Source organism: Cyprinodon variegatus, unplaced genomic scaffold (assembly GCF_000732505.1).
Source record: "Cyprinodon variegatus isolate N-32 unplaced genomic scaffold, C_variegatus-1.0 Scaffold15, whole genome shotgun sequence".
Classification (NCBI taxonomy): domain Eukaryota; kingdom Metazoa; phylum Chordata; class Actinopteri; order Cyprinodontiformes; family Cyprinodontidae; genus Cyprinodon; species Cyprinodon variegatus.
The window spans coordinates 607,612-619,769 of record NW_015150468.1 but is presented as its reverse complement, the minus strand read 5'-3'; the positions used below and the strand labels follow the sequence as shown (position 1 = coordinate 619,769).

The following is a 12,158-nucleotide window of genomic DNA, read 5'->3' as shown; positions in this document are numbered from 1 at the left end:
ATTCTTTCTCTTTCTGTAGTCTTTTGGAGAACATAACATAGCATTTGATCTAAAGTAAATGCTCAATGTCATGGTATTTCCAGCATTATTAACTAGGGTGATAAAAAAAAAAAACTTTAATTAGTTATTTATGTTAATATATCAGCGAGAAACCGTTTAGACAAGATAGTAGATGCTTCGTTTGCTCCATCATTTATTACACAATAATGCCATTGTTCTTTCCGTTAAATGCCTAGGATGTGTGGTCTGTCCAGCAGATGGCGGTAGAGTGCAGCAGCAGAGTCCCAGAGGTCCTCAGGATTTATTTCTCATGTCAGGTTCACATGTGCTAAACCGTGAACTTTAAATGAAACATGCACCTGACACATTTAACTATTTCATTACAAATTTTACATAATTAAGATACAGGAGGCTGTATATGGAAAGACGTCAAACGCAATTCCAATTAATGTGTTTTTGTTGCTTAAAATCTATAAATCTTTCCTCTTTTTGTTTTATTTAAAGCAGGGCTGTGCATGCCACTTAATCAATTATTATTCTTTTTTTTTTTTCAATAATATCTTATCTCAGTCCCTCTGTTTAAATGCAGACGCTTTTTTTCGTTGTGGGAAATTGAGACATTATTCTGTTTCTGCAGATTTTCCCAACATTGAGTGGAAACATTGAGCAGTCGGTCCTTTTGTTCCAGGAGCAGATCCGGATTTTGTGTTTGTGTCTGCTGCTGGGGGGTGGGGGGGTGTCAGAGAGAAAGCAGTGAGAAGAGAGAGACCCACAGCCAGCACAGCAGCGCTTAGGATCCAGCAGATCGTTTGAACAGAGGCTGTAGGATGCTGACAGACTGTTTCCTAGATGCGTAAAATGGCTGAGCGTCTTGGAGCCGTGTGAGCCTCTGAACAGTAGATTGGTTGGTCGGAGCATGCCCTAGTTGAAGCTGGGAGTTTCAATTTATTTTTGTTTTTGTCTTTTTTTTGAAAACCCGCTTCTTCCCCTCCCTCCTCTCCATTTAAAGCCGTATTCTTGTGCTGGAATATTTCTGTTCTATTTTTTAAATGGCATCCACACGGCGCCGAAGCCTTGTTTCCTGCTTTTTGGGAATCCTTTTAAATGCTTTAATCGGTAAGGAGAACAAACCTGATTATTGCAACGTTTTTTTGTTATTGTTTTGTGTGTGCATGTGATAAGCTTTTGCTGCCAGCCTGCACAGAGCATACTACCCGCTGGAAACGGAGCGTGTTCCGCACGCAGCGTAACCCTGAACTTGGCTGCTGTCCTGTTCTTTACTGTCTGCAAATTTCATCGTAAATCCAGGAGCTGAGATGTTAATTTGTGTTTCTGGCTGATTTATGATTATTTTTTCTTTTGCATAACTTCTTAGTAATTCATATAAATGAACTCAAACCCCTAATCAGGTATTTATGCGCCCATCTCCTTGTGTTGGCACAATAACAAACATGCATGGAGGAGTCTCCAACATGTGCTTTTTGTTTGTACCTCAGCTACAGATTCTGCACAAAGCAGGCAGAACAGTCAGTTGTGGCTGATTTTGTGTCTTTTACTTTAAAAATGTGATTTCTGAGCTGGGTGTTTGTTTCACATCAGGGGAATTTCAAAAGTAGATGGATTTATTGACCGGACAGTCATTGGAGAACACTGCCCCATGGCTGGGTGAAATGACAGTGGTTATTGCTCAGAGAATAGATTAAAAGACTGTGGTTATTGCCTGCTGGGGAGAATATTTGTACAGATTAAATGTCAAGGCTGTCTCTCTACTCCCTTTCAAATTTTCTCCTCCATCGCTTTGTTCCCTATGACAGTCACTTTCTCTCTCTATGTGGGGGCCCCTAATTCAAAAGGCTGCAGAGTGTATTGAGTATTTGCAAAGCATACCACACAGGAACCCACAAAGGGCCCCGCTGGAATCATAGAGACTACTGGTTCATAACATGTTCGCTCGCTCCGAGGACTGGGAACAAAAACTGTCAGAAACACACACTCAGCTCTGTGATGGATGCAGCTCCAATCTGCTCAGTGCATTGAAGAAATGAAGCTCTTTCAAGTGCTCCTCTGCCTCAGAGAGTAGATTAGGGTGAGATAAAGGAGGTTTTATGGCATTTTAAGCAGTGTTGATAAGGCAGAAATAAGCTTTATCTTTTATATCCTCCTTCCATCGTGTAGGAATAAAAAGTCAGAACAAATATACAGGAAATCACTAGAATGATCTCATGATGAGAAGTTTTGCTCACTAACTAATTAGAGATGCAAGGATTTAAGAAAATGCCATCATAATAACTCCTTATGGTTCTCACTTAAGCTCATGGTTGTTATGGTTCCCAAAATATTGCTTAAGATCTTAAGAATGAGGTTGCTTAGTGATGCGACTTTAACAAAGGCCTTATTTAATATACAGTATTTTATATACAGTGATTACATTTGCTGAGACTGACACCTGTTTTCACCCATTTTTATTCCATACTTACAGTAGAATAACACATTTTTGGCCAATATTGTGCAATCAAACAATGAATATGTGTTTAGTCACAATCGCTCTTAGATTATAGGCTTTAGGTAACAGTGCACTTGAGAGGAATCACTATAAAGGGTAAAGGGTACAGTATGTACACAATGTGTACGTACAGCCATTACTCCACCCAGCTTCAGCATCTATCTACTGTATACCAAAGCTGCTCACATGTAATATTTCTAAAATCCAAATTAAGTCTTAAACCTTCATAAAGTCAATTCTAAAGCATATCTAACTGGGATATTTCTTAGAGTCCCAGCGCAAAGGACAGAGTCCTGTCTAAGAGCTCATTTCAATGACCTAATCTATTATCTGCATGCAAGACACGGATGCCGTACACTAGAAATGTGCCCTCAAGCTGCTTTAAAGTAATTCTTTGTGATTCTAACTCTGCAAACACTGGCATTGCTGTGATGATTGTATTCACTCTGCAGCTCTAATCAAAGTTATGCTTTAGGAATGCACCATTAACCAAGTTGTTGACAACAACATATAAGCAGCCAACGTGCCTTATGTTTCTAAAAAGTACTTCACTTTGATACTTAGAATTGTTTGGATAAGGAAAAGCAGTAGCCACGTTTACCAAGCGGCAATAAAGGAGCTGCTTTAGTGCATTATTTGGTCATTTATAGTAACAAATTTAATACAGCTCAAAGTACTGTACATACAAATAAATGCATAAAAATGGTAAAACTGGTTGAGTATTTTCAAATACCAAAAACATATCTCAAAAATACCTCAATGTATGTTAAATGGTTGTGGGAAATTGTATGAAAGATTTAAAAAGTAAACATTCTTGCTAAGAGTAAACAACAAGTCTTTGCAATAAAACAAAGTAGTGTTCTTTCATTATAGAGATGATCCCACTTTTTCTTGGTGATGATTAACTATAAAGGGGGTCTGAGATGTTTAGGTAGCTAACACAACTAAAACCGGATTCATCTGTAATTTTGTCCTAGTCCAAGTAAACAGTGCTCCAGGAAGAACTTGGAATAGGTTGAAAACTTCCAGTGGGTTCTTTGGCGAGACTCAGAAATATAGCATTCAGATATTCAAAACAACTAGAGACAATAGCAAGAATTTGTATTATTATTATTTGTTTTTTGTTTGTTTGTTTGTTTGGACAAAAAACTTCCAGATTTTTTCACTTTTGTCTTAAGCTTTAAAGTCAAATTCTAATGTAAGATACCTCTCTGACAAGTGACAGCAGCAGCTTGATGGAAACTGGAGCCATCCAGAAACTGCCTCATTCACTTATATGTATTCCTATCAGAAATGTTGTAATAGAACTGACTGTACATAGAATATGAACGGTTGGGAAGTAAGGAGTGAAGTCGCTGGCCTACTTTCTCTCCAGCTCATTAACTGTGTTCTTCTGCATCCCCATGTTGCATTATATAAAATTTTCCTGAGCGCAATCATCTCTGAGTACCTTTTGTAACAATAGAAACAGAATATGCATAATATGCAACTCTTTAAGGAGAAAATGCATTAGGAACAGATGAGTATTGATTCATTATTTATTAAGCAGGAGCCAATTGTGAGATTGTAAGTATTAATATAACATTCATAGTTACCCTGTGGAAAAGGATAAACGCAGCCATTTAGCCAGAAATGATTAACTTTGGAAGATAGAAGTTGAGCTGTTATTTATTCAGATATTACTGCTTATTTCAACCTGAATATGAGTTTGAAACCTAAACTTAAAATTAGATAAAAAAGAGGCTTCGGTATAAGCTGACATTTTCATTAGCTTATGTTGAGGTGATGTTTCTCTTATTTATATAGAAATGATAATACCACTTTTTTCTCTTCATTCAAATTGTAGAACAGTTAATAGATTGAAATCCACAAAGTAAAGACAAATCTACTTGTTTGACAAAAAAAAAAATAAAAAATTAAATGCATTCTTTTCATACCAGCTGTAATGACTTTATGCTAATTACTCTAATAGAGGCGATGTCTGTCTGTAGAGGTGTTGAGGTCTGGTACGTACCTTTGAAATATGGTGACCCATGTTGGAACCTGGTTGTGTCAGGAAGGACAGCTGGGCTAAATACTCTGCCAAGAGCATGTGCAAACTGTAATGACTTGCAACCAAAGAGCTCAACAATTGAGAGTTTCATTTTTATATATTAGCTAAAAAAACAACACAAACCTGTAATAGTTCATATATGATGTTGATTGTTTCCAGTGTGATTTTATAAAAACCCTAAATTGTGTTAAAGGGAAATAAATGTCCTCTATTTCAGACTCGATTTCCAGCATCTTTGGTGATTTGATCAAGTTTTATCTGTTTTGCTTCATACCAATCAAATCCTAATCTTCAAGGTTCACCTTTGTTTCACGTCTGTAAATGAATGCCTAACAAATACATTAAGAACTTTCAGGTTTTTAAATGGTTTTGAAATTAAATCTTGAATGAACAAAATCCTTGGTATTTTACTACTAAACTCTACACTTGGGTATTAATATCTCCAGCTTTATTTTTGCATCCACCACCAGGCGGTATGATATCCTCACCCGGAATCCTGTTAGAAAGCTGTAGAGTATCTTGATCCCTCATATTTGCTCCCTGCCTGCTAACCTTACATGTGTGCAAAAGCCTGTCATCTTTTATCCTACACTGTAGCTGTGAATGTGTATTTCAGATCGTAACACTTATTTCTTGGTAGCAGTAATAAGTCACCACCCAGAGCCTCACTGAATCAACACTTATCTCATGTCTTCTTGGTAATCTGACTTTCAAACATTACTAAAAAAAAAGCATACAGGTTTTGATATGTTGGTCCTTATCTTTTTATAAAAAAAAAAAAAATCCAAGCTGGTATAGCTTCAAGCCTGTAAACATGTGCCTAAGGCCATTTTTCTCTACAGATGTGCACAAACTCTCCATCCACTCACTCCTCTCTTCCCACAGTCTCTGGATGTGCATATTTCACAGATGACTTTAACCTTTTTATTGTTTTCTTATCTCAATGGTTTAGCATCATAATTAGCTGTTGTGCTCGGTTATATTTTCTCTGACATTTTCCCAGTACTCTTTGTGACCTTCAAAGCCACCCAGTGCTCATATTTGCATTAGCTGGTCACTCGGGCAACATGCTTTATTCACCAGGAAAGACAGCGCTATCACATTTTCCCTGCTAATGGAAGATACTCGGATTTGACTTTAAAATAGAATCATAGCTGTTTAATGTGGTTGATATGAATGGCATAAAGAATTTTTTTTCTTGTTAAGTAATGATAGAAGTCGGGAATTTACACAGAAAAAAGTTAAACTTCAAATAATAAAATTTGACAGGTGGTAGTTTTAAGATTTTAAAGCGATTGTAGTTTAGTTACTATCCTGTGTTGTGAAAACTTTCTTGTAAACCAAAGTGGGGGGCCTGTAAGAACAGTTGGGGAACCGCTGCACGAAAGAACAAGCTTCATGTGAATGTGTGGAAAGTGTTTGCCTGTCAGCCTTCTTTGCTTTCTGCACCTCTGAGGCCGGAATCAGGCCAGCTAAGGGTTAAATACTTCGGCAACACCACCCCCTTGTTGTTCACTGATGTCTCTGTGCTTTCATGGCCATTTTACTTACTGTGCTCTTTGAGGGCAAAAAGGAAGGGGGCAAGGGGAGCACACTTGTGGAAATGAAACAGAGCAATCAGAGAGGAAGATTTTCTCTGTGCAATATTTCTTACATGTGTGTTTGATGGAGGGGCGTGTCAGATAAAAGGTTGCCTGTTCCTGAGGGGAATAACTTCCCTTTTGGAATGCTTGTGGATCTGACTGGAGGTCCCCTACTTTGACCCTTGCGCTTACCCCCCCCCTCCTCTGCCCTCCTGAAGCCCATCCCACTAGATTCCAAGGCCTTGGGCAGAGACTGGTGGTGCTCAGTCCATCAGTAGTTGAAACATGATGCCAAGAAAGTGTGCTGGGTTGCTGTTTTACAGAACTAAGTCATGCCTGTAGTCTATGCCATGCTGTTCGCATCCCCAAAATGCACAAAATAAGATCTCACATTGTTGTGGACTTAAACGATTACAAGTACATGCAACACATTAGAGTATCTGAAGTTTCTCCTTTCAGTATAGCTTAAAGCTATTAGTAGAGTTATAGATATGCAGTTCTGGAGTTCAGATATATTCTAGAAGACAGGAAATCATTTGCTCTGGTCACATTCAGTCTAAATAGCATGAAATCCCTTGTTACTGAAGCTGAAGTTAGAAGTGTCAAGGCTTTTTATTCATCAGGTTCAAGGATTAGTGAGCACTTAACAGAACATAAAGAGCCTTCTAGTTTGTTTTAATGGTTAAAAATGAAAATTATAAGCTGTCATTCAATATTATATGGATAGGAACTGGTGATGAGGGAAGGATATAAAACAGCTTGGGCCTCAACTAACAGTTATTTTGCTAATTGAATAATCTATCAATATTTTTTCAATTTACTGAATAATAATCCGAATAATATTTTTTACAGAATTAAATCAGTTGAAACTAAAACTTTTCCACATGTGAAGTTCTGGATTAAGCGATTTGACAGATTAAAAAGTTTTTTTTTATCTTGAATGCAAAATGTCAAAATTATTTTTTACAATTTTGGTATAGGTATAGGTACTGCTCTAAGTGGGTTGCGCTGTCAGCTAAAGGCATGTTTTACAGTCTCTATACTCTAGTTACAATTATTGGATTACCTAATTAGTTGACGATAAATTTCAACAATCGATTAATCCCAATTAATCTGACTAATAATTTTAGCACTGTACAAAGCTTTGTTGACCTTTCACACATTATTATTATGAGTGGTAAGATTATACTTTATGGCAGGATATGTTTCTTTTTTTTTTTTTTTTTTAGGTAAAAGTAGAAACAAGAGTTTGACAAAACTTGTAAAGGTAAATTGTAACATGAAAAGTAAAATATATACCAAAGCATTTAGATCAATGAACATGTCTGTATATATTTTCTATTTCTGCCTGCTCTAAAATCTACTATATATTAGAAAGCTCATAGAAACACTTTGCTCCTACACACTTTTGTTTAAAGTTTATATAACTCTTAGACAATTAAAAAATTGGTCTGTTATTCTCATATCTGATATTAACTATTGTTCTCTGTTTGAGAAATATCACTTGATCAAGCCTTATGTTTCATTTCTCATTGTAAAAATAGTATTAAAAGGATATATGATTCATGCTGGTATATTGGAATATTGGTATCATATCAGAAATGAAAAAGTTTCTCATTATCATATTGTTATTATTATCTTTTTTATTTGCCACTGTTGTTTTTGTTTTGTTGAGGTTTGAATCCAGCCAGCTGATTAAAAGCTATTCAGGGAAACGGTTGTACAGCTTTGCTGTTCATACAGTATTTCAGTGATAATTTCCCTAACATCTCTTCAATGTGTGAATTTATTCTCAGGTGTTGGTTGTGGAGCTGAACTCTCCTTCAAGCTGGAGCCAAGCGACATTATTGCTGTTCAGGAGCAGCCGCTCATGCTCCACTGCCAGGTGGACGGCGTCCCACCTATCACCACGCAGTGGCGGCACAATGGCTTACTCTTAACTCAGGATCAGCATCACCTCACCTTCATCAACGGCTCACTTCTGATCGCCCACTTCCAAAAGACCAAGTCTGACGGCTCATCTGATGAAGGCGACTATGAGTGCATGGCCCAAAACTCCTTTGGCCGTGTGGTGAGCCGTAAAGCCCGCATCCAGGCAGCCAGTAAGTTCATCTATTGATATTAGGATTTTTGTGTTTTTTTTTTTTTTTCTTAATGATGCATATTTGTGGTAATATACTGATTGCATGTTGCCTTTTTGCCCATTTGTAATTTCTTTATATTCTGAACCAGATCTTTTTGTTTGTTACTGTGTTGAGTATATGTATCTTTAGAAAAGGTGTAATAGTTTGTCTCAGACAGTAAATTACTCAAATCTGGTTTTGATCTACAAATTCGATGATACCAGTTAAAGCACAAACAACAAAGTACAGCTATGTGTGTAAATGTGCTTAATATCCCTAGCTTTATAATTGTTTATATACTTTCTAAATAGATTATTGAGTTTAAATAACATTCTGATGGTTGCCTTGGTCGCTTCTTGGACATTTAATCCTCTGACTGCAGCATAAACAGAAACTATTGTAGAGACTCCCCCGTCTGCTTTTGTAAAAGTGCAATAAGCTGTAGGCAACTTAGCAACCCACTCACTGGTACAGGCATCAAGATGCATTTTCTCCAACCTGACGACCAAACTCCATATTAGAAAAAAATCAAGATCCTCATTAAGTTTCGCACATTTGTTGCCATGGTTCATCCTTACCTTATTTCTATCCGATCGTTTTAAGACAATCTGACACTTTGTCTGCCTGGTTTGTCTCCTGCTACGCAGCATGAAGTTTTCATCCTTCTTGAAATCAAAGGCATCAGGGATGCACGATCCACAGTCGCTCAAAGCAATATTGCACGCTTCCATACTGTGCCAAGTTAATGCTGTATTCTCTGAAAAAGAGCTGGATAAAGACTCACAGAAGCCTGTTGATTCCTAGATTATGTGTAGACACAATACTGCTGTGCCACTGTGGTCCAGCTCTGTGGGGTAAGGAGGGTAGCGCGGATATCCCTGGCAGGAAGGCAAATGTCACTTCAGCACAATAGCTGGTCCTGTCAAGCAACATGTAACGTTTGAAATATGAATCTTAAGGTCTTTTAGAAAATAAGTAAATAAAAAAGAAATAGAGATTGTGGAACATAATCATTTCAACCACCTGTAGAGAGATGATGCAGAATGCTTTGTGTATCAGGGAATGGTTCGGTACATTTAACATATTTATTGTTTAGCTTGCATAAGTCATTGTATTACATTAAATTAATCTTTTTTAAAATATGTGATGTCATCTGAGGAAAGAAAGAAATCATTTTATTATCTGGAACTGAGAATTCTACCAATTTAGCTAAAGAAAGCTTATTCCCACGTCAGATCCTTGCTCTCTCCTTCTTTTAAGCTCAACTCTTGTTTTATTCCGTTACTGATCAAGATCCCAATTCAGGCCTTATTCGTCGTACTTCACATTATTTTCTCTCTCATCTGTGATGGAGTTGGAGGTGCATTATGGCTGGTCTTTTGTGATCCATCTTCACAGATCACATCCCTTTTCTATACTCTCTGGTCACACCCACGAGCGTGACCAGAGAATTAAACCTAAATCACTTACATGAACTGACCGATTGACTCTACTGAGGCAACTATAATGAACAGAGGAGAGCTCATTTTACGTCAGGCAACTGTAAGGGCACGTATGCAAAAGACAGAAGTTTTATATTTAACTGTTAAACTTGAGCAATGCACCTTAAATATATCCTTTAAAAACGTAAAGTTATCTTGTTTGTTAATCAAAGTTGGATGTTTTTGTCTTGATTATATCACTTTCAGTAAGGCTGGCCCTTGGGAGCACCGGTGGCTCCTTTTTTTCTAATTTTTCCTTTTTGTTTTACAGCGTTTTGTTGTCATTACACTGTCACAAGTACAGTGCAACAAAATGAACTCTCTGCATTTAACCCATCCCCTTGGGGAGCATTGGGCTGCCACTGTGCAGTGCCCGGGGAGCAGTGTGGGGGTTAAGGGTCCTGTTCAGGGATCCAGTGTGGCAGTCTGCGGGAGTGGGGCTTGAACTCAGAACTCCAAGCTCCAAACCCCAACCACTATACCAGGCATTAGAGTAAATGGTCTTACCTAAGGATTTATGTTTTCAGCTCATTCCCCCCCAGCTGGAATACGACCCAGGCTTCCTGTTTGCATGACGGGTGACTAACCACTTGAGCTAGTCAGTCATTGGTCATTTCCTGATGACCTAAGTGTTTTTTAGGGGAAAGCCAAGGGCTAACTTTGTAATGACAATTAGATTTAGTCAGTTGAATGGTAGGGCTGGGCAATGAATACATTTTATTGATAAATAAAATTTCATTTGTAAAATTGTAAAAAATGAAAAAAATACTCAATGAATCTATTATTAATTTGATTGATTAATTTAGCATTTTGTTTGTGACAGTGTCATTTTTTGGTAAAACTTTGCTTGTTTTCACCAATCCGCTCCTTATACTTCCTTAGCTCAGAGTGATATCAGTTCTTCACTTTTTGCTCTAAGATGTCTACTCATAACTAATAAACTAACTCACTGTGTAATACCACCAGCTACAAACATTTAGTATGTTATATTTTCATGTTTGTTTTGAAACACTATTTTCCACCACATTTTAGTATGTTTTATTTTCATGTTTGTTTTGAAACACTATTTTCCAGCACGTTTAAGTACTTTAATTTGGTTGCCCTTTAAATAAACGTCACCTCCCGGAGATGAGGTCTTAAATAAAAGCTACTTTTTCAAAGCACTATATGTCATTTGTTGTTTTAATTACTAAACTTGAGTCAGAAAAAAAACAAATAATCTGATTCTTCAGGAAAAAAAATCTGGAATTAGATTTTTAAGTAATGTTGCCCAGCCTTGTCAATAGTTAGTTTTTAAATTTTCCTTCAGCTAGAGATGAGATGAAGTCTTTTAAACATCTTAACCCAGGATACGAAAATAAGTTGTTCATTGTAGATGATAAAATTATTTTTTTTTTCAAATAGTTCCCTTTTATTTAAGATAGAGTCATAGCCTTTTGAAGCCTGCAAAATCTCAAAGTGGGCTTTTATTTCCCTTATCATTTTCTTTTCAAAAGTGTCGACTTAAGAGGCCTGCCAAAGCAAAGAAAAATGTATTTGTATGGCACAATTCTGCAACAAGACATGTCTAAGTGCATTACATGAGAAAACATAAAAAAGACAGTAAAAAAGTAATTATAAAGTGGATATTTTCTATGCACTCATTCTGTCTGACATTAATGTGCTCTCTTAGTGATTGAGTTTTTTTTCAGCGGCTTTAAATGGGGTAATAATCAAGCATGATTTTAAGGTACTGTAATTTAATGTCAAATTGGTGCTTTAATTTAATTTTTAAAGATAATAGTAAAGGAAAATGGTTTTCATAATGAAATGGTTCAGAACTGTTAATTAAGAGTTGTATAACAGAGTTTTTTTTCTCTCTGAAAACAACCCCATCTCATATTTATGACGTTCATAGTTGATTCTTGTTGCAGCGGAGTTTTTCTGTTCAGTAAACATCTCCTGACTTTTTCTTAGACTTGTATTGATAAGAAATACTAGAGGATAAATGGAAATCCCATTTTGACCGTATTTGATGTATTGGACTGTGGAAAACTCTTTTTAAAGCATAAAACAACTACATTTCAAAGGTTATCAAATCTGTTAGACTCACTTCTGTTAACCTCTCATTGTATACCCGTCACTACTCAAATATTTACCCCATGTCTCAGGTTTGAAGAGCTTTAGAAATCTCTTGTCATACCTTTCTCAGGCTTCATACCTCAGTGCTTAACTGCAATTGTTCTTTGCTCTTCTGTATTTTTCTGTGTTCCGTTGTTAGTTATGCTCAAATGTATCAGTCTGTTTGTAGGTCTTTGATATATATTGTTGTATGTTATACATTTTCTATCTGTAGGTTTTTACCTTTTTTAATATGTTTTATATATATATATATATATATATATAGATATATATATATATATCTATATATATATA

General features: G+C 36.5%; 1 protein-coding gene across 1 annotated transcript in view; it reads left to right on the top strand.

Annotated features, from left to right (window-relative positions):
* The first annotated feature begins 762 nt into the window (after positions 1-762).
* Positions 763-12,158, top strand: part of igdcc3 (immunoglobulin superfamily, DCC subclass, member 3) — a 74,299-nt gene continuing 62,903 nt past the window's right edge. The window contains exons 1-2 of the mRNA XM_015384568.1: positions 763-1,116; positions 7,936-8,241. Coding sequence (XP_015240054.1) covers positions 1,050-1,116; positions 7,936-8,241 — 373 coding nt within the window. The 5' untranslated portion in view covers positions 763-1,049. The remainder of the gene's footprint in view (positions 1,117-7,935; positions 8,242-12,158) is intronic.